We start from the raw sequence: 21,519 nt of genomic DNA, 5'->3' as shown, positions 1-21,519 counted from the left end.
ATGTGTTTTTCCATTTCCGATTTACATATGTACATTTATCCGACGTTATGATGAAGGAAAACATCGTGATGCTGCACATATCTGAGTAGAAATTGAAAGATATGTGTGAATTCACGCACTTGGCCAGTGTGGTTGACTATGGCCTAGTCACCCATAACTTAGGGTAGGCTCCGAACCCCTTAGTGGGGACGTATAGTGAGCTGATGATTTGTGCGTCATTTTAAAATCTCTTAAGTGATTTGCGCGTTACGATGTAGACTTTAAGGTTGAATTTTGTTATGTTATATTTTGAATTGACGCTCCGTCTCTGTCCTTGTATGAACCGAAAATTACCTCCCAAAGACTTGGTACAAAAAGGAAATCTTGTCGGATAAAATATAAATATTATATAATTAAACAATAAAAAGGTTTTAAGTGTGTGACATTGACAACTGTCAGTTTCATCATCATCAGCTCACTATACGTCCCCACCGAGGGGCTCGGACCCTACCCTAAGTTAAGGATGACTGTCAGTTTACTTACAAATATCTGTAAAATATATAAAAAAAAGTCTGTTTCGTTCTTTTGTCTGTAGCTGTGATGGCTCTTGTTTTTCCGTTCTCTTTAAACATTTTTTTTTGTATATAAAACATCACACTTTGTATGTATGACGCTGTGTAATCATTTAGGAGGAAGGCGACACGTCCCGCACGGAGGCGGAGGAAACAGCCGGTGATGGGGAGGTGGAGGGTGAGGTGGAGGCGGAGGGCGAGACGGAGGTGGAGGAGAGCAGCGAGGCGGCGGCGGCGCGCGAGCGGGACAGACAGATGCGCGCGCAGGCTTCTATCAAGGAGCGGGAGAAGGAGGTGCAGCGCGCCCTCGCCACCAGCCTGCGAGATAGAGATAAAGAGCGGGAATATCACAAGCGAGATGAGGCTGTACAAGTGAGTTTGTAATTTAACTAGGTAAATTGTAAAACGTCGATAATATTGTATATTGTAGGGTAGATGTATAATTTGCTATGTTTTGTATAAAACTTAGTTTCGTTTTTTGTATTACGAGTCAATATAGCGTACCTTAAGTTAATCCAAAATAAGGCTGATTTTCTTCAATTTTTCACGTAATAAATAAATGATAAATAATTAATCGTAGGTTTCTGACACCAAAATACCCGTTTAAGTGACTTCGTTTGCTGTAATTTTTTGTACAGCCCCATTTTCGGTTATGTTGGAGATCAAAATCTCTATAAAATATCGTCATACCTGTAAATTATCTTTGATAAAACAGATATAATAAGTTTTAAGCGAAGATTTTAGTCTCAGAAACCTACAGTTAGGCACCACCTTTACGAATTGTCGAAATGTTCTAGAATGTATAATAAAAGAGAAAGTTAGGTATAGTAAAATAGATCTTATTCCCTTAGTATTAAGTGTGTTATTCACTTGCAGCACTTCAACGCACTATTAGCGGATTTGGTGCGGAACCCGGACCTGACATGGCGGGAAGCAAAGAAACAGCTTAAAAAAGATCATCGCTACAAACTAGCTGAGTTACTCTCCAAAGAGGATAAGGTAATTTACACTACGATCTTTATAATAACATGTTCGCAGGAATTGTCCCGACTCGTCCGGTGATATACCACGAGCATACAGAAGACACGCCTCAAGTGGAAGTAATACCAACTACACGATGATGAGTGTGCGTCCCGGAGGACTAATTTAGTCCTCTTCCCCTTCCCACCTCTTTATTATAAGGAAAGGATGGAAAGTGGAAGTGAACTGTCCGGATGAGAGGATTCATGGAAAGGAAAAATGTTTTCTTTCTGTGCATCCTCTCCTCCGTCGATTAAAGTTAGGCAACGCTTATGCAATTGCGTATGTCAATGGGCAACGGTCACTTCGCTATTTCAGTGATTTCAGTTGGCCGCTCGCTCGTTTGCCACCTTATGTTATAAAAAAAATCTAATACTGGGAGGGGTAACAATGCTTGCTAATGTTGACTGCCTCCACCCCACCGGCGATTTTTTTTTATAAATGAATGTGATATTCCTCACAGGAGCGACTATTCTCCCAGCACATAAGCGTGCTATCCAGCAAGAGGCGGGACAAGCTGCGCGCGCTGCTGACTGAGCTCGGGGTGACGAGCACCGCGCGCTGGCGGGAGGTGAAAGACCAGCTCCAGCAGCAGCCCACAGCACCGGTCTATGCCAGCGCTTCACAGGTACATACATACATACAAACTACACTTTTAACTGATAGAGAAGAGATTGTGTTTTGCGGTGCGAAATGTGGGTTTCTAAGACCCCGTTTGAAATATATTAAGATGAAATAAGGTTGATATATGCTTTAATGGGGAGAAATATTGAAAACTTTAAGTAGATGGCGCTTGTGTCAAGTGAGCTGTCATCAGTCAGTTTTTAAACATCATTCGGGCGATTTAAAAGCAATTTAACTCTTTTTTGTCATAAATAATTTATAAACTACCTATCACCCGCGACTCTGACCGTGCGAAATTAAAGAAAAACTTAATAAGTAGACTATATGTTATTCCAGACTATGTTCTACATATATGACTTCCATCAAGATCCATGATTCTGGTGATACCTTCTAACATCCATCCATCTAAACTTTCACATTTATAATATTAATAAGATTTTTTATAAACCAGTTAATCATGACCTCTGTTTCAATTTATATTAGATGGAGCGCGAGTTCCGTGAATACCAGCGCGACAAGCAGAGCAGCGCGAAGGCTGCACTACGACAGTTGTTGCTGGAGTGTCGCGCTATCACACACCGCAGCTTTGTCGCTGTCAAGGAGAGTCCCGCAGCGCTTAATGCCATCACTGACACCCTGCAGCATGACACCAGGTAACATGTGGTCAAGTGACAAATTGCAGCGTAACACGATATGGTTACAGCTAAGTGTTGCTCGTGGCATTTAAAAGGTTAAGACATTTTTTTTACTCCGTATAATGGATTAAAGAATTTTTTTTCATGTACAAGGTATGTTTAGTAACTACACAATTAAATTATACCTATAAAATTATTTTTAAATATTATTGACCCACTACAGTGGTAGAGCGAGCTTTAACATGTTCGCAGGAATTGTCCCGACTCGTCCGCTGATATACCACAACCATACACAAGACACGCCTCAAGTGGAAGCTATTCCAACTACACGCTGATGAGTGTGCGTCCCGGAGGCCTTATTCAGTCCTCTTTCCCTTCCCACCTCTTTTCTTATAAGGAAAGGATGGGAAGTGGAAGTGGACTTTCCGGATGAGAGGATGCATGGGAAGGGATTTTTTTTTCTTTCTGTGCATCCTCTCCTCCGTCGATTTAAGGTAGGCAACGCATATGCAATTACGTATGTCTATGGGTCAACGGTCACTTCGCTATTTCAGCGATTTCGGGTGGCCGATTGCTCGTTTGCCACCTTTTGATATAAAAAAAAAACTAAAATTATTTTCCCTTCCCATATTAGAAAATGGAAAGGAAAGAAGACTTTTTAATCTAGAATTCTTTGTTAAAAGATATACAGCACTGGAGCACGCGCCGGGCGAGCGGCTACAAACTATAATGGCGCACCTAGAAGAGCTGCATAAGAAGGGACCTCCACCACCGCCCACTGCCAGCGAGCCAACGCGGCGACCTAAATAGATAATAAATAAAATACAACAATTTCAACATTTATTTTATACTCTACCTATAAATATAACCTCAATATGTTTTTACAAATATGTCGGCTTAGTAAATCGTACCAGTCAAGCATTACATAGGAATGGTCTGTCCTCGGCGGTATTTCCAAACCGCTACGACTTAGGGTCCTTCAAGACGCGAGCTTATCATCTCAAAGGCCGACAACGCATCTGCGGTTCCTCTGGTATTGCTGATGTCCATGGGCGTCGTTGAACACCTTGATGTTCCCGCTGCTCGTTTGCCCCCTTTCTGTTCTAAAAAAAAACAAAAAGTTGTAAATTACTTTAACCCTTTAACGAGTAGAAGCAATCTTGTGTCTCGGAAAAATAAAAACTCGTTTTTTTTGTTTATTATAGATACTTTAATAACTTTTATTAAAGAAAAAAACAATCATATTTGGTGGAATAAAAACAACATGGTGGCAATATCCTTGCCGACACCAGTATGAGCTCTGTTAAATTCTGTTCATGGATTTTCCTCTTGCAGTTATTGAAATAACTTAAAGCGTGTTTTAAGGTCATCATAAAAATGTTGGCACACATAAACACACCACTAGTAAAAGGGTTAAGTCGCCCATAAGATTGAAAAGGACAATGTCCTTATCTAACAAGATAAATTATAACCTAACGTGTTTAAGTCGCTTCAATGTCATTTCATGACCAAATTCATTCGGTATTTTTAATGCCACGTCATTATTATATTTGTTTCTTTGATTTAAAGATAACAATGAAAAAAAGGCAATCGGTATTTATAAAGCGAACGAATAATTTTAGAATCGTGTTGATTTTAATCGGTTTCTAAAATATTCTGATTAATCCATGATAAGTCTGAAAAATAGTGTATCAAATCTTACGTTACTTCAATTCAAGTTCCTGTCAGCAGATTTTTATTAATTTACAAATATTTCTTTCACCATTCTAACTAAGGTTTACTAGGATATAGTATACAATAGTCTAATGGCGGGGTTCAAATCAAATAAAAATTACTATAATAAACATAAAATATATTCTATCGGTAACAAAAAATAACTAAACGGACAACTTGCTGAGTACACATTAAGTTTAAGATAAATTAAAAGTAATAATCTTCTGATGACAGTTTGAAGCGAAGCGCGGGAAACTCCCAGACGCGTAGCGTGTTATCCATGTTGCCAGCTACGATCCTATAACACCTGATAAAAAAATAAAATAAATGTCAATAGAACGGAAGCTCATTTGATGAACAATGTCAATAGGACGGATAAACATTTGATTACAAATGTCACTAACATCAATAAGCTGTGCCTTTTTATTTTTGGATAGAAGTAAAGGTATTATTTCTAAAAGAAATTTTCACTCACCCGCTCTGAGATACAGCAACACAAGTAACCTCCGCTTGCCCTAAGAAGCCGTCTACTATGATTTGCTTCCCACTGAATACATTGTAGACCCTAAGTGCCTCCTTCTCATCAGCTGTCAGCCCCACTACCGCGCATGGGCTGGTGCCCAGCAGCGCCATGCAGCTGATAGCCACGTCCAGGCAAAAGATCTGATGATTTAATATAGAAAAATCACCTTTAAACGTAATGAAAGACCGTATTTTTATAACAGAACAGAAGACAATTTTGAAATCTCTTGTTATCAGTAAAAGTTATTGAACAAAATTAATTTCTCACCTTTAATGGACAAGGTTGGTTAACAGAATAGACCCTCAACTCCGAGTCCATAGACATTGAGACGAAGACCGGCTTGTGGCAGCTGAACTCGATTCCCAGCACACAGGTCCCGTGCCCCTCCAACTCCTCGTGCACCGGGTCTACGTCCCCGTCTCCACAGCCCTTGATCTTACATAAATACAGCTGTCCAGACTTACATCCAACGACAAATATATCATCGGGCAATTTCTCATCGAAACGCCGAAGACAGTATCTCCTGTTAAAGTCAAAACAGGTGATATCCGGCGCTGGTTTCCTTCCTGCATTCAAAGTATAGCAGACGACATTCTCAAATATCTTCAAGTTGGCATTTACTTGCCATACGTTGATGGCACCATCGCAACCAGAAGATATGAGCACCTGATCGGCCGCTCCTCGACGTTTGCCTTTTCCATTTATTTGCATCGTTAGGAAAGTATTCGCAAGACTAGCATCAGCCCAGTGTAGCGCCGACACGCGACGTGACCCGTGGCAACCGGACGGTGAAGATAAGCGGTCGTTAAAAGAGTTCAGACTCATATTTACTAAGTTGTTTAGCACAACTTCTCCAGAAGCTGTGCCGTACGCCAGTAGTGCTGACACAGCGGGGTGATATTTCACCACAGTCACGCAATTTTTCTCCATTATATCAAGAGCATGGGTCAATTTACTTCCTTCAAAGTGCTTCATGGTATAGACTTTGATCTGACCTTGTTGTTCGCACCAGGTCTCGTGCTGCTTTTTACCTATGGAGATAGCTAATGTATTCCCGGTGCTGCTCCAAGTTACCCCCAGGATAGAAGAGTGGTGATCACCAGCGCCTAATCCTTGTCCATCTACGTTTATCTCCTGAAGGATCTTGGCAGTAACAGCTTCTTCCTCGTCAGAGTCTGACGAGTTGTACGGCATATCTTTTTCATTCTGGTCTAGTTGTTCCATCATGCTGGGTACTACCTTTCTTAGGAACGCATTTAGACCTGGTGGTGGATACTCCTTGAGTACATCGTCCTCTGCGTTCAAGTCTTCGGGTTCGGCGGAACAGCCAACGTCTTTCGAAGTAACCGTTTGGCAACCAACACCGTACTCCTTAAAATCATTGGTCTGAGTTGAAATTTCAGTTCCCGCCTTTTTCTCGGAAGTAACACTATCAAAACCGACAGCTTCAGTGTCGTATCCACTTAAAGACGACATTTTTATGGAGAAACTTAATACTTAGTTGTATTTTTATATTATTTGAAAAACTTCAAAGATGTTTTGTTTATTTTTTGTTTGTTTTCTGTTGTTATGACAGCAAATATTATCGTAAACAGCTTGTATATGAAACCTTTTTGTCTATTTACAAGATTTAATTTTACAGATTTAATTCGAAAGTCTATTTTTTAACTTCATATTTCTTTTTAAAGAATTTTCATAACAGTTCTTCTAATTTTTAATTAATCATTATATAGATAAATATAAAATACTTACTGTGGTCTAATTTTCCTTTTCAACAAAAGATGACGCTTTTATTGTTTTACATACCACAATGGTGTTTTATATACTCTTTGGTAAAAACAATTCAGTTATTCTCATTGAATATATTCTAACAAAAGCGAAATAAGATCACTTAAAACTCTATCAATTTTCGTTGCATTAAGAGCATAATGGCATTTTATCACCAAGTTTTAAATAATCTTAGCAAACCGTTGCAAAGCATCGCTGTTTTTAAATGGTAACATTTTCCTAATCTGACAACTTCAAATATTAAAAATTGACAATTTTATCTTTGACATAAATATTCACATGTGTTGAATTATACTGTTTTATAATTATAATATTTCTTTAAATGTGAAAAGCTATAAAATGTTGAAAGACAAGCAATTTGATATATTCATCGCAAGCCATATCGGATCATTCAAACGTAAGTATAATATATAATTACATTCAACCTAAGAGAATATGAGTTTCTATATTTTGCCGGCTTTCATGAATTAAGATTTTTAAATACACGTAATCGTTTGCAATAACAATAAGTAACAAAAACATTAAAGTCAAAATAGCGCTCTTTTCTTTCTCTCGCTTTGAAGGAACAATGAGTAACGTGCGTAAACGGAATAATTAAACCTTATCCTTGATTTCAGATGTCAAATACTACACCGAGTCATCAAAGAATAGTAAGAAATGTTTAGAAAATCTAGTTAGTATTAAATCATTGGAGAAAAAAGATGGCATCACAGCAATGTCATGGAGTAACGAACATCAAACAGAAATCATATTAGCAAAGAAAAATGGTGTAATTCAATATTATGACACAGAACAAGGCAAATTTACTAAATCATACAGGATGGATGTTGATACCCAAAGTATTGTTGGTGTTGGTCAACATGAAAATACACTCCTTGCTGGTGTTAGCAGCGGTTTTGTGAAGATTTGTGCAAAAACAAATGAATCTGTTATCTCAGTCGGAGGGAAAATTGACAAAATGAGAATATTTCAAGATGATACAACATTGTTTGCTACAGGTAAAAGTTTTTGTCTTAATTATGTATTAAAGTGTCGCATGTCGCACTAATGTACATATGTAAATCAGAAATCGAGAAACACATTGGTACATGGCGGGATTCGAACCCAGTATTTGCAGATTGCAAGTCAAGTGCTTGACCCCTGAGACACCACTGCTCACATTTAACTTTATTGAATAAGTTCCCTTTATGTAAAGAATTAGATGTTATCATTTATGAATTTCCTTGAACTTTACTTATTAGGTGGTCAAGAGAATGACTTAAAAGTATGGCGTCTTGGTGAGACAGAACCTGTATTCTCTGCAAAGAACAGACCAAATGACTGGTTGCAACTGCGTGTTCCTATCTGGGTGTCAGATCTAGCATTTATGCCGGGACAGGGAGGAAATATATTAGCTATTTGTTCCAGATATGGCTATGTCAGGTTAGTACTATATATTTACTTGGTAAAATAATAGTGTTGTTGTTATGCCCTGCTATATGAGGACATAGGACATAACATTTTTTATGCATCATGACCACTCCATTACAGAATGTTTCTAATAATTGTACTAATACTAGCTGTTGCCCGCGACTCCGTCCGATTAAAATTTTGGGATGGACTACCCTTAACATTTAGGAGGATGAAAAATAGATGTTGGCCGATTCTCAGACCTACTCAATATGCTCACAAAATTTCATAAGAATCGATCAAGCCGTTACGAAGGAGTATGGGAACGAAAATTGTGACACGAGAATTTTATACCAGCAGTAGCTTAGAACATGGAGACGGACATAGGATACTATTTATTTATTTTTTTCGAATTTATGCCTTGAAGAGCTGCTTTTTATTTAACTTACTAATATTATAAAGGCGAATGTTTAGATGGATGTGATGTGGATGGATGGGTTTTTGAATATATCTCTAGAACGGCTGAATGGATCTCGATTAAATTTGCCATACATATAGAATATAGTCTGAAAGAACACATAGGCTACACTAATTCAGCTCTTTTATATATCCACGCGAACGGAATCGCGGCCTACAGCTAGTTAATAATAAATATTTTAATGTAATTCCAGATTATATGATACAAGAGCACAAAGAAGACCGGTGTGTAACGTAGACTTCCAGAATGGAATGGCAGCTACTTGCTTACAACCAAGCTTTGATGACAGGTTAGTTATACCCAAATTCAAACTTGTTCTTATAACATTTTGCTGGTTTTGTCAGACTACAACATGATGATAGAAGAATATGGTAGGAAGGGTACTTGGATGTATCAGTGGAGGGGATGTACAGGGGAAATATCTTTATTCTGGACATCCTTTCTATACATTAATTTAAGGCTATGTATCAGCAACTTTTTTACTAATTATATACTAGGTTCAGTGGTTAAGTGATTGGTGATCTGTAGGTCCTAGGTTCGAATCCCATGCAACAATGTGTTTTTACATTTACATATGTACAGTTATCAGACGTTATGGTGAAGGTAAACATCATGATGCTGCACATATCTGTACAGTTTAAAGATATGTGTGAAGTCACTGTACTGGGCCAGTATTGACTATAGTTAACTTAGGGTAGGCTCCGAGACCCTCAGTGGGGATGTTCAGTGACCTGATGATAAGTTATCACCTTGTCTATTATAAGCCTATTACTAATTTACTGCTTCCTACAGGAGTTAAAGGAGCTTATTTTTTTTCACAGGCAAGTTTTAGTAGGTTTCGGTAGAGGTCAACTTCACCAAGTGGATCTGCGCAGAGGCAAACCAGATAAAGGCTACAAAGGTAGTGTTGGAGGAGTTACAGATATTGGTATAAATCGAGAACAGAGATTAGTTGTGACTACAAGTTTGGACAGACATCTGCGGGTTCATAGCTATGATACCAAGGAGTTGGTGTACAAGGTAACATATTTATGTTTTATCTTCTAATATTATTGACATTATAAACTAACAAAGAATCTAATCATCATCATCATCAGCTCACTATACATCCACACCGAGGGGCTCGGAGCCTACCCTAAGTTAAGGTTGATTAGGCCATAGTCAACTACAGGCCAAGTGCGGGTTGACTTCACACATATCTTTGAATTTCTTCTCAAATATGTGCAGCATCACGATGTTTTCCATCACCGTAAGATCGGATAAATGTACATATGTAAATTGGAAATTGAAAAACACATTGGTACTTGGCAGGATTTGAACCCAGGACCTGGAGATTGCAAGTCAATTGCTTGATCACTGAGCCACCGACGCACTGAATCTAATGAATAGTCTTAAATCTATGATATTAAATAAAATAATTTACTAAAATATATTATTAAAAGGAGTCCCTTTAGGCAAGGTCCCCTTTGGATAGCTAAAAAATTTGATTTGATTTATAAATGGACCGGCTATGACACTTTGTATTTTGAGCCTATTTGAATTTCGCCATTTTGATGATGAAAAAACATTTTTTTTTGTAAATCGCACTCCTCGCATCCATCTGATCGCATTCGACCTGTAATTTATATATGCCTATAAATTGTCTATAAGTTTCATTATGACTTCCTTGCAAACAAGTATATCGATTTCGGTGTTTGAGATGTGATTTTGTCCTGTCTGGAGTGCGATATGCCTCATGCCTAATTTTAGTTCTCTGTACACTCCACTTTTACTTATAAGGAAATTATGGGAAGTGCGAATGGATTTTCCGGATGAGAGGATGCATGGAAAGGGAAAATATTATCTTTCTGTGCATCCTCTCCTCCGTCGATTAAAGGTAGGCAACGCATATGCACTTGTATGTCTATGGGCAACGGTTACTTCACTATTTCAGAGATCCCAGATTCATATAAAAGAGGCTCGGTTATGTTTTTTTTAAATTAATATATTTCTTACAGTTATATGTAACATCAAAACCATCAAATGTATTAATACAAACAGCAACTTCAACACCATTGCTCAATCCACCGCAGTTTGAGGAGAAACAGGAAGAAATCAAAGAGGAAGATTCCGATGATTTGGATGAATTGTTCGATGAGATGGTGCCAGTGCGGTGAGTAACTGTTTATTATGACAAAAAGAGCCATTAGTCATTAGCTGTTGCACGCGACTCTGTCTGCGCGGAATTTGAAAAAACATATTGGTCGCAGCATAATGTTATATAGCCTAAAGTCTTCCTCTATAAATGGATTATCCAACAAAATGTAAAAGTTCCTGAGATTAGCGCGTTTAAACAAACTCTTCCGCTTTATAATATTAGTAACCAAACTTACTAATATTATAAATGCGAATGTTTAGATGTATGATTGAAAGTATCTCCGGAACAGCTGAACGGATCTTGATAAAATTTGGTATACATATAGAACATAGTCTGTAACACATAGGATACTCATTTTTTTTTAATTCCGCGTAGACGGAGACGCATGCGTCAGCTAGTTTCTTCATAAATAAATTTTTCTTATATATATCAACTATCACCAAATCTTAATATGTCTTCAAATTACTTATTATCTTTTTATATATTTAAATACATTTACAGTGAGAAACGTCGAAAGAAGGATCAGAATGATATAGAAACGGAAAATACAAAATTGGAAACAAAAATAGAGGACATTGGAGAAGTGAAACCATCAACAGAGGGCAGCACTGATGTGGGCATAGAAGACAGCATAGAAGATAAAGAAGCAAAGATAATGCAACTGCTGAAGAGCACAGAGAGACAGAAGAGAAAAATGGAGAAGAGGAAAAGAGAGAAGAAAGCTAAAAGCGTTTTTTATAATGCTTAGAAATATAATTTATTTATAATTAACATTTATTTCATTATTTAAATGTCCAAATTAATATTACTAATATTATAAATGCGAATGTATGGATGTTTGTTTGAAGCTATCTCCAGAACAGCTGAACAGACCTCAATGAACATAGTCTGGAAGAACACATAGACTACTATGTTTTTTTTCCGCGCGGGCAGAGTCGCGGGCGATAGCTAGTTGATGAATAAAATTAAACTAATCAAGTTATGAAATATTTATTTAAAATATAATTTAGGTTTTTATTTATGATAAAAAATCTATAAAACATTGTCATCCCTTTCACTCTCTTTAAAATAATAGAGACAGACAATGTTTTTGTAGAGATTTTTGAATTAAAGTTGCATTTTACAAGTTGAAATGTCAATTAATTTTCATACAACTCTCTATCCATACATTCTCTCTTTGGATCTCAATGAAATTTGTCATACATATAGAACATAGTCTGGGAGAACAAATAGGATACCTGTGATTCCGGAAATGTGTCCAGTTCCCGAGGGATACATATGATTTACATATTAAATAGATAACTCCGCAATGGCTCAACACATCTTATTAAAATTTAGCACAGATATAGAACATAGTCTCATGTAACACATGAAATACTTTCACCAATTTTCTTTATAATTCTACTGAAAAAATTGCTTACAAAAGCTAGTAGTCCACATTTTTCGACTTCCGTATATAAAATCACTTATGTCACTGTATGTAAATGTCAAAAACTTTGTTATTTTCTTATTTATTAGGCACTAAGTTCTCTTTGTCTGTTGGCCAGTCCTGTGTTGATGTGGTCTGTATCAGAGACCACAGAGCTTCACTATCACCATTTTCTATTTCAAAAGGCTGCAGAAGTCTTCGAGATTCATTCTTTATATCTGTTTATATGTTAAGGAATGTTTAAAATAAGTAAATATTTAATAAAAAAAAGGTTCTTGACAGACGGACGGACAACAAATATGAGGGTTCCGTTTTTTCCTATGAGGTACGGAACCCTAAAAATAGCAATATTGACATAAAGCTAATTGTAAAGCAGTCTCAAAAAGTCTCCTTCTCACTGGAGTTGTCTCGAGTAATCACAATAAAATACTGGTTATATCACTGTTTGCCTTGAGGAGGCATTTACAGCTTCACCGGGCTTGAGGTGGCCGAGCGCAGATGGCGCTTAGCCTGAACCTCGTTTATGAGTAATAAATTTTAATGAAATGCAATCAGCAAGTTAATAAATATACCAAATAATACCGCGATCTAGTAATACGGTCCGCCATCTATTGACATAATATTATAACTTAAATTGTCATAACATTTGACACTGATAGTTACAAAGAAGAAGAAAGTTAACATCAGTAAAACTGATTTTTAAAATATACTTATGTTAGTAATCTTACTTATACAAATGTCAATGTTTGAATGGATGGATAAATGTTTGTAAGAATCTGCCAAATGGCTTCCTTCTAAACTTATCATGATGAAATTTGGCATAAATGTAGAACATAGTCTGGAAAAACACATTGATTACTTATCAAGTTTATATAAATACTGAATGTGAACAACAGCTATTGTAAATAAGATAAATAATTTGTTGAAATGTTCTCTCTTAGTAAAATTAATATTTATAAAAAGGATACAGCCTTTGGCAACATTTGGTGATGCTGAGAAATCAAATCTGATCCCCGTCAGTTCCTTAGCCACTTGGAATGTCTCTCTGAAACATTGAATAACATTTTATCTGTTGCATAGTGTAGCTGTCTAACAGTGGAAGAATTTTTCAAATCTGTTCAATAGTTTCATGGCCTATTCAATGTAAACAAATCTTCTTTCTTTTTAATAATAATTTAAATATTAATTAACAATTTCAAATGCTTATTTTATCTGCTTACAGAAAACTAAAGGCTTAAAAAAATCAAAACTCCTACTTTTCTATACCAATACAACATAAACCCTATGGCACTTAAAATAGAACTATTAAAAACCTTTTAGTTGTTCAAATTAAACAATGTAAATGGAGAAAAATCTTTAAACTTTAAATCAAACTCACTTGTCGTTATCCAGTCTGTTTTTATCTCCTTCTGCAATAGTAAGAGATTCTAAATTCCCACAGACTCTATCCAGCTCAGTCCCGCGACGGTTCAACTCAGCTAACTGTTGTGTCAGGTCAGACTGGAAGGTGAAAACTACATGTCAGGTTTACATGTTTTTTCATAATAAAGTCTTTGTAAAAAGTCACATATTGCATCATAAGCATTACTTTATATTTATCTACAGTTTTCGTTTGGTTTTTAATAAAACATACGGAAATTTGTCAATCAGACTTCAATTTAAAATGAACTTACATTTAATTTCAGCTCTAATGCAAATTTACTGTCTAGCTCATTTTTCTTTTTGCATGCCTTTATTTGTTCTCGTTGCTTATTAATCTTATCTGAAATGACAAAAATAATAATTAGAAATAAAATAAAATTACATTTAAATACATATATACTTCCTAAATATAGTAAACAAAGTAGACATTTTTACCGTCAAGTACATCGCGCAATTCATTTATTTCTTTAGTTATTTGTAAATACCACGGCTGATCCTTTATATGAGTTGATAGAGCCATTTTAAGTAAACAATTCAAGGAATTACAAGAAAAGTTAAAATAAGTGTTTGAAGTTTTACTATCTTTTGAATTTAAAAAAGTCGGTACAAATATTGGGTTACCAGTTTATTAATACATTTGTCCTCAGCTCTTTAGTAGCCAAAATTAAAGTATTTGGTTTTTGTGTAATTTTATTACGAACTATAGTCGTTTTAACTAATTTTAATAATAAAGACTATGAAGAAGGAAAGAACACAACGGAACTTATTTAGGGAGAAAGGTCTTTTGTTCAAATTTAGTTCATTAATTTGGAATTAATTAGGGAAACTTACGAAAATGGCAACTGGAAAAACCTTCAGGGACAGATAAAAAAAAATTAAAATCAAAGGGAATACAGATTCAATATTTCTTAATTACAAAAAATGTGTAATTTTAAATAAAGGTTAAAAAAAATAATAAGCTATTCTTTGAATATTGAATATATAATGTATTGAAAAATGCTATGATATGCAAAACTAAATAACAGAATAGGTATCTAAAATTGTTTTCTTAGTCTACCAAAACTTCTAGATTTATTCGAGGACATAAATCTCTCGATAGCAGCGCCGCGTATTGACAGATAAGGGCATCTTGTTTATCGCCATTTTTGTGATGGCGGCCGATATTTATAGATCCTAAGGGTGTTGTTAGTTTTCCATAATAAATGTTTTAAAATGGAGGAGACGAAAGTTATTTACTACATAGACGACGAGGAGACTCCTTATTTAGTTAAAATACCGATATCTCCGGAGAAAGTGACTTTACTAGACTTTAAAAATCAATTGAACAGGCCTAACTATAAGTTCTTTTTCAAATCGATGGACGATGATTTTGGTGTAGTGAAAGAGGAAATTATCGATGATAGTGCTCATCTTCCGTGCTTTAACGGTCGTGTGGTGTCATGGCTGGTGTCTGCAGAGGGATCGAACCCTTCAGACGGTGCTTCACAATGTACGGATAGTAATGCTGGGAAGGGAAAACCTAATCCCCACGGTGCTCCAACTGTTCCCTTAACCAGAGATACATGTACGGACACAGACAGTACTATTAGTTCACGTCCCGGACATCGGGCATCGTGTGATAAATACAAATACAGAGGCTTAAGAATTAATGGACATTCCAAGTATGGAAATCATGGTCTTGAATACGAAACAGCGTCTGTTCTTAGTTCCGATTTGGACTCGACTAGTCTCTTCGACAGTCAGTCGGAAATTACAACGACTACTGGAAGACATACTAACGCATCTGTGGACCGGGCGCTTACAGAATGCAGTAGTGTATCTCATCTACAGGTCAGTTCTCGTAAACGTCCCCAACGAAGACGGAAAAGACCTCAAGTTATGTCAAGAACTTCTTCCTACTCTTCTATAACAGATTCTACTATGTCTATGCATATAATAACGGTGACATTGAACATGGATACAGTGAATTTCCTTGGCATTTCAATTGTGGGGCAGTCGAACAAGGGTGGTGATGGTGGGATCTACGTTGGTAGTATTATGAAAGGTGGTGCTGTCGCTCTGGATGGAAGGATAGAGCCAGGAGATATGATACTACAGGTATGTAGATATATAAGTGGTATATATTATTACTGATAGGATGTGTCAAATATTTTATTAGATATGTTACGTAAACAAGAGATATAGTTCATAGAAATTAATTATACTTGCATAGTAGTGATAAACACTTTTACTGTTGTTATTTATTATCTTTTGACAATTTTGTGATCTTTTAATTAAAGTGTAATTTTTATTTTGTTTTTTGAATATGTAAAAATTGATAACACGAATATGTTTTATTGTAATATTTTAAACAGAGAATAATTTGAGATAAAGTTAAATTTTTTTTTGTTCAGTTCAATCAATGTAAACATATATCAAAGTATTTTAATGTATTTTCAAGTACATAATATTGTATGTTAAATAATATTTTGCGCTCTCCCCTTGCTTGTAATTTTTTAAGATTTATTTCTACTTAATTTACACCTATTTGCTTACAAAATCTTACTAATATATAGTTAATTCCACATAACTCCATAATAGTTCTTGATGGTATTTGGAATAGAGATTTTGGAATGACCCATAATTTATTTAAAGAATTTTTATTAATTTCATGTAAAAAAAGTTTGTGTTGGTAATTTTTCATGACTAAACTTTTTGTTTTAACATATTTCCAGGTAAATGATGTAAACTTTGAAGATATGACAAATGATGAGGCAGTGAGGGTTCTCCGTGAGGTGGTGCAGAAGCCAGGGCCTATCAAGCTGGTTGTGGCAAAGTGTTGGGACCCCAACCCTAAGGGATACTTTACTATACCAAGAACTGAACCTGTCAGACCTATAGATCCTGGTAAGTATGGGTGTGTGGAGCGAGTGGACTGTATGTTGTAATGAAAGGCTGGTTGGTTGCTGATGATTGTAATAAGAATGAAAGATGTACAAAACAGACAAATATGATTGATGTGTCGGCGCGCGGAGTGCTGAAGCGCAACTGAAGGTCGCGGTGTGAGGGCGCGCGGGGCGGCGGGTGAGGTCTGGAAGGGACCCCCGCGCTGCTTCCCCGCCGGTGGTGCCGTAGTACGGAACAGGGTGTCAGAGGAAACTTACCAGATAATTTATTTTTAACAATGGTAGACTGTAGCAGCATTTATGCTGCGTGAATGATCCACACACCCGGTTCAACAAGATCATATACAAGACGACTTTACTGTGAATTATGTCAGTGTTTTGTCTGACAAGTAGGGAAGCCAGGAGGAGCGAATTCAAGAAGCAAGGAAGACCGAAGGGAAGAGGAAGTGTACTGGAAACCATCCTTGTATCCTTTCACTTCCCATTGATAAAAAGAGTAGGAAAGACGTGGCCCTATATACTGTCTGTGGCCATTTTGATATTTTCATAAGTACAGGTGCCATGTACTAAAATCAAAAATCAAATTTTTCAGGTGCATGGGTGGCTCACACAGCAGCCCTACGGGAGGCCTACCCGCCGCCGCCCGGTGGCGCCCCAGGTTCAGACGCCGGATCAATGCCACCGGAGCCTCCATTGTCTGTCAGTATGGACATGGCACTTGTAGTCAGAGCCATGTTGCGCCCTGATAGTGGTAAGATTATTAAGTTTTTTTTAACATAATTAATATTAAGAATAAGCTGTCATCCGCGACTCCGTCCGTCCGGAATTAAAAAAAAAAACATTTTTAGTAATCTATGTGTTCTTCCAGATTATGTTCTATATGTATGCCAAATTTCATCAAGATCTGTTGATCCGTTCCAGAGATACCTTCAAACAAACATCCATACATCAAACATTTGCATTTATAATATTAGTAAATAGTAAGCTATTCTCCAAGGCAGTTGGGCAATAAAGTTATGAAATTTTGTACTCCATAGGTCTGGAGATCAGAGATCGTATGTGGTTGAAGATAACCATTCCGAACGCGTTTATTGGCGCTGACGTGGTGGACTGGATCCTGCAGCATGTGGCTGGTATAGCTGACCGCAGAGATGCAAGGAAATATGCCTCTCATATGCTTAAGGTATGTCCGACGTAACTAACTTCCGTCCGTTCAAACTTGCATTAGGTCTTTACAGATATGACTGTTTTCAGTATTATAGGTAGAGATATAAACTAGCCGTGGCCTACGACTTTGTTTATTTCGTTAAATCAATCTTCTAGTAAGTTGTAAGTTTTTTGGTGGTTCGACAATTACTAGATGTTGTCCAACTGTCTGCGCAGGATTGAGGAAAACTTAATTAATAGCCTATGTGTTCGTCCAAACTATGTTCTACATCTATGACAAATTTCATTGAGATCCGTTCAGCCGTTCCGGAGATACATTCAAATATTCATCCAAACGTTCGCATTTATAATATTAGTAAGATTTTCACTAAGTAGGATGGTCTGCATTTATAGGGTGAAGAAAGTTTTTCATATTACACAAAAAAAATTTTTTTTTTGCATTTTACAAAAAAAAAATTTTTTTTTTTTGGTGAATTATTCTTCTCGTAAAATTTCCAGGCTGGTTTCATCCGTCATACAGTAAACAAGATAACATTCTCTGAGCAATGCTACTATGTTGCGGGTGAACTGTGCGCTGACATGGCGGCTCTCAGACTCAGAGACAATGATAGTGTGGCCGGAGATACATTAGCGCCTCTGCCTAATCCAAAGTGAGTAGAAAAGAAATAAACACAAATACTAATAAAAAAAAACATAAAAGATATATAAGGTACGAAATTACTAAAGAATTGTTTCAATTTCAAAAGAATTAAATACTTTTCTTAATATAGCAATGTTTTTACATCAAGAATTGTTTTAAAATTTAACAAAAAAAATACTCTTGTAATTATAGAGATTTTATAGAAAAAAGTTGCATTGAAAAGTAAAAATCAGCTAAAATAGAATTATCTAAAAAAATCTTTACTCTGTCGATTTTTTTATTATTCGATAAAAATCTTAGTTTTATCTGCAAAAATCTATTATTTATTATCTACAATGTAGCAATTTGTAGTTGAAATTTTTTTTTTTCCATGAAAATTTTTTTTTTATTTAAAGATATTTTTTATGTGTCGAACTTGTATAACGAAAAATCCTAGACATCGATATTTTTATCAAGTTTTCATTTACGTAATGTTGTTTGTCTTGACACATCATAAGTGTATGCTGGAGAGAGTTGGGTTAGACTGACCTTTGGACCTTTGGACCGGTAGCACGTGTCATGTGAAGGAGCCAAATATAACACAATGCTACAGTAATGTTTGTCTGTTCCACAGTATGATGGGTCCCGGCTACATGCCGTACGCAGGCTCGTACGGTTACCAGCCCATACCGTTTAAATATACATCCTGTGTAACCAGTGAACATACTATATATGGGTGAGATTTTTTACCTAGCACTGTCTGTTTCAGTCTATTTTAATTATGAACATTATTATATAATTAAATTTAGTTGTTGGTTTGATCTTTTTGTTACTAAATATATATTTAGTTTACGTATTAATATAAAAAAAAATACAGACAAATTGAATACTTTTTTTATTACTATACAAACTGTCGCCCGTGACTCCGTCATGGCTGTATTATAAAAAAAAAACTCAGTAGCCTATGTGTTCTTCCAGACTATGTTTTATATGTATGACAAATCTCATCGCGATCCATTCAACGGTTCCGAAGATATGTTCAAACACCCATCCATCCATCCAAACATTCACGCTTGTAATATTACTGAGATTTAAATGTTTCTAGTTTTTTTCTTTTGCTTATGTAATATATGTGAATTTTGGATGAAGGATTTATGTGAGCTATGGCTTCGTATCCAGACTATGTTCTCTGGAAGCGCGGACAGGGTCGCGGTCGACAGCTAGTATAATTAATAAAATTGATATTTGTAGATACAACCGTGAGGAGAGCGTGCTGTCAGGTAGCGGGGGCTCCAGTGCGGGCTCAGATCATCTCACAGCTAAGGAGCATACAGGTTAGTGCTCCTACGTATGATGACCTAACTCTGATTTTAAGAAAAAAATATTTTTTTTCATTTTTTTTTACAACTGCCTAAGTAAAATAATTATTTACTAAATTTAATTAGGACTAAGGCTTAATTTTAGTCTTTCCCTACTCATTTTCTTATAAGGATAGGAAGGAGATGTGGATTTGATGGAGTAGACTCATAGGTAGGGTAAATATTCTCTTTCTGTGTGTCCTCTTTTCTGTCGATTATTATGTAGGTACCGCATCTACATCGGATGTCTACGGGCAGCGATTGCTTCGCTATTTTGGCGAATTTAGATAACTACTAATACTGCTAAATACTAAATTTGTACCAAAAAGCTGTTTTAGCGATGATTTTTTTAATTTCTGTTATATGTATGCTTGTATGTTTTTATGTATGAAGCAGGGGGTCGCGAGGGTGAGGTGAAGTCGACGTCTAGCGGGTCCGGTGCCTCCGTGGTGGCGGAGGGAGGTGCGGGCGGTGGTGCGGGGGGCGGCGGGGGGACGAGGCGCTCACACTCCAGCGGCAGTGACCGCGCCGCTGACAGACCTGTACTCTTCCTATAACGGTATGTGTCATCATCACCTCACCACTATACATCCACACTGTGAGACACGCAGCCTACCCTAAGTTAAGGGTGACTAGACCATAGTCAACTACGCTGACCAAGTGCGGGTTGACTTCACACATATCTTTGAATTTCTTCTCAGATATGTGCAGCATCACTATGTTTTCCTTCATCGTAAAAACGTCAGATAAATGTACATATGTAAATCGGAATGGAACCCAGGATCTGCAGATTGCAAGTCAAGTGCTTGATCTCTAAACCACATGGGTCAAGCATGGTATGGTGTACCATCCATTCATACATACATAGTAAGTTTACTCAGACAGCCCTCAGTGCTTGCTTCCTTATAATTGTGACCATTTTGCAATGAATGCAGCAAAATGATTATTAATGCTTTATCAAATTCATTATTTTTTATGTATGTATTGAAAAAATATTGATAAAATATATGAAAAAAAAGTAATTGAAAAAAAAAATTTTTTTTGATGTATTCGAAAATATTTATTTAAGTTAAGGTGTTTAGGACAAATTTGGTAACGAAAATTCTTGAAGAAAGACGTGTAGAGTTTTGTAATTTTTTTTACAGGAAAGAAGTATATCCTGGGTCCGATACTGCCAAATACATATAGAAATCGTCTAGTTGTCTTGTATGTCTGTCATATGTTGTTCTGTAGCGGTACTAATGAGAAAAAAATGGGGGGGAATAGGATAAAAAATTATAAAATGCTTTGATTAAAAATTAAACCTAACCAGATAACTTGTTTGTCAAGAAGTATAGTAAAAAAAATGATTTTTTGCGTTAATGTTACTTACAAAAAAGTTTTTAAAAAAATATTCTGACTACATTTTTTTTATCGATTTGTGAGTTATATTACATCGAGGGATCGCAATTTTTTTTTAATGCTAAAATTTTCTTTTTAAGTTTTCTTAGTTTCTCATCTAAATATATGTATGTGATTTCAGATCAATCTATTATCTGAATTTGGGTCTAAATTAAAATATTTTATTTGACCCTAAAGTTTAATCCTAATCCCCCTTAATTTTTCTCTACTAAATATAAGAAGCGGCAACAAAAATTTGATATTTTTAGTATTTTATTTTGTATGATTATAAATTATTTACGATCTATTTTGTAATTATTTATTTTTTTGATATACAGAGTGTCCCATTTTTCTATTATTTTACAAAATATTTTTTTTGCAAGTTTTGTTTAAGCTTTTAC

General features: G+C 36.0%; 5 protein-coding genes across 7 annotated transcripts in view; 3 read left to right on the top strand and 2 right to left on the bottom strand.

Moving 5' to 3' along the window:
* LOC106122815 (transcription elongation regulator 1) overlaps positions 1-3,664 on the top strand; it is a 25,365-nt gene extending 21,701 nt beyond the window's left edge. For both annotated transcript variants that reach the window (XM_013318914.1, XM_013318913.1), the window contains exons 18-22: positions 669-923; positions 1,428-1,550; positions 2,035-2,199; positions 2,679-2,848; positions 3,514-3,664. In XM_013318914.1, coding sequence (XP_013174368.1) covers positions 669-923; positions 1,428-1,550; positions 2,035-2,199; positions 2,679-2,848; positions 3,514-3,640 — 840 coding nt within the window. In that variant the 3' untranslated portion in view covers positions 3,641-3,664. The remainder of the gene's footprint in view (positions 1-668; positions 924-1,427; positions 1,551-2,034; positions 2,200-2,678; positions 2,849-3,513) is intronic.
* Positions 3,665-4,661: 997 nt separating this feature from the next.
* Positions 4,662-6,636, bottom strand: LOC106122780 (uncharacterized). Its single transcript, XM_013318872.1, has 3 exons — positions 5,334-6,636; positions 5,019-5,206; positions 4,662-4,850 (listed from the first exon to the last, which is right to left on the bottom strand). Exons 1-3 carry the CDS (start codon positions 6,540-6,542, stop codon positions 4,751-4,753), a joined length of 1,497 nt encoding a protein of 498 aa, XP_013174326.1. The 5' UTR covers positions 6,543-6,636; the 3' UTR covers positions 4,662-4,750.
* Positions 6,637-7,120: 484 nt separating this feature from the next.
* Positions 7,121-11,623, top strand: l(2)k09848 (WD repeat domain 74 lethal (2) k09848). Its single transcript, XM_013318852.1, has 7 exons — positions 7,121-7,251; positions 7,472-7,852; positions 8,096-8,276; positions 8,915-9,010; positions 9,543-9,741; positions 10,719-10,873; positions 11,360-11,623. Exons 1-7 carry the CDS (start codon positions 7,194-7,196, stop codon positions 11,604-11,606), a joined length of 1,317 nt encoding a protein of 438 aa, XP_013174306.1. The 5' UTR covers positions 7,121-7,193; the 3' UTR covers positions 11,607-11,623.
* Positions 11,624-11,919: 296 nt separating this feature from the next.
* On the bottom strand, positions 11,920-14,305 carry LOC106122788 (uncharacterized). The gene is made up of 5 exons (XM_013318882.1): positions 14,145-14,305; positions 13,961-14,049; positions 13,666-13,787; positions 13,256-13,332; positions 11,920-12,505 (listed from the first exon to the last, which is right to left on the bottom strand). Exons 1-5 carry the CDS (start codon positions 14,227-14,229, stop codon positions 12,366-12,368), a joined length of 513 nt encoding a protein of 170 aa, XP_013174336.1. The 5' UTR covers positions 14,230-14,305; the 3' UTR covers positions 11,920-12,365.
* Positions 14,306-14,828: 523 nt separating this feature from the next.
* On the top strand, positions 14,829-21,110 carry dsh (Segment polarity protein dishevelled). 2 transcript variants are annotated; one of them, XM_013318849.1, is made up of 9 exons: positions 14,829-15,806; positions 16,424-16,595; positions 17,187-17,345; positions 17,632-17,777; positions 18,260-18,411; positions 19,015-19,116; positions 19,632-19,714; positions 20,135-20,297; positions 20,884-21,110. In XM_013318849.1, exons 1-8 carry the CDS (start codon positions 14,922-14,924, stop codon positions 20,293-20,295), a joined length of 1,860 nt encoding a protein of 619 aa, XP_013174303.1. In that variant the 5' UTR covers positions 14,829-14,921; the 3' UTR covers positions 20,296-20,297; positions 20,884-21,110. The 2 variants fall into 2 exon arrangements, with proteins under 2 accessions (XP_013174303.1, XP_013174302.1); XM_013318848.1 differs by having other exon boundaries at positions 20,132-20,297.
* The last annotated feature ends 409 nt before the right edge of the window (positions 21,111-21,519 follow it).

Source organism: Papilio xuthus, unplaced genomic scaffold (assembly GCF_000836235.2).
Source record: "Papilio xuthus unplaced genomic scaffold, Pxut_1.1 DF826776.1, whole genome shotgun sequence".
In the NCBI taxonomy this organism is placed as follows: domain Eukaryota; kingdom Metazoa; phylum Arthropoda; class Insecta; order Lepidoptera; family Papilionidae; genus Papilio; species Papilio xuthus.
This window is presented reverse-complemented; position numbering and strand designations above follow the sequence as displayed.

What these genes read in the sequence shown, in the direction of transcription:
- LOC106122780 (XM_013318872.1), bottom strand. Translation starts at nt 6,542, where the DNA reads ATGTCGTCTTTAAGTGGATACGACACTGAAGCTGTCGGTTTTGATAGT. An exon ending in ACCAACCTTGTCCATTAAAG is followed by an intron (nt 5,207 to 5,333) that starts GTGAGAAATTAA and finishes TTAAATCATCAG; the next exon opens with ATCTTTTGCCTGGACGTGGC. An exon ending in GTTGCTGTATCTCAGAGCGG is followed by an intron (nt 4,851 to 5,018) that starts GTGAGTGAAAAT and finishes TTTTTTTATCAG; the next exon opens with GTGTTATAGGATCGTAGCTG.
- LOC106122788 (XM_013318882.1), bottom strand. Translation starts at nt 14,229, where the DNA reads ATGGCTCTATCAACTCATATAAAGGATCAGCCGTGGTATTTACAAATA. An exon ending in ATTGCGCGATGTACTTGACG is followed by an intron (nt 14,050 to 14,144) that starts GTAAAAATGTCT and finishes TTGTCATTTCAG; the next exon opens with ATAAGATTAATAAGCAACGA. An exon ending in AACAGACTGGATAACGACAA is followed by an intron (nt 13,333 to 13,665) that starts GTGAGTTTGATT and finishes TCAATGTTTCAG; the next exon opens with AGAGACATTCCAAGTGGCTA.
- dsh (XM_013318848.1), top strand. Translation starts at nt 14,922, where the DNA reads ATGGAGGAGACGAAAGTTATTTACTACATAGACGACGAGGAGACTCCT. An exon ending in CAGGAGATATGATACTACAG is followed by an intron (nt 15,807 to 16,423) that starts GTATGTAGATAT and finishes ACATATTTCCAG; the next exon opens with GTAAATGATGTAAACTTTGA. An exon ending in TGTCAGACCTATAGATCCTG is followed by an intron (nt 16,596 to 17,186) that starts GTAAGTATGGGT and finishes CAAATTTTTCAG; the next exon opens with GTGCATGGGTGGCTCACACA.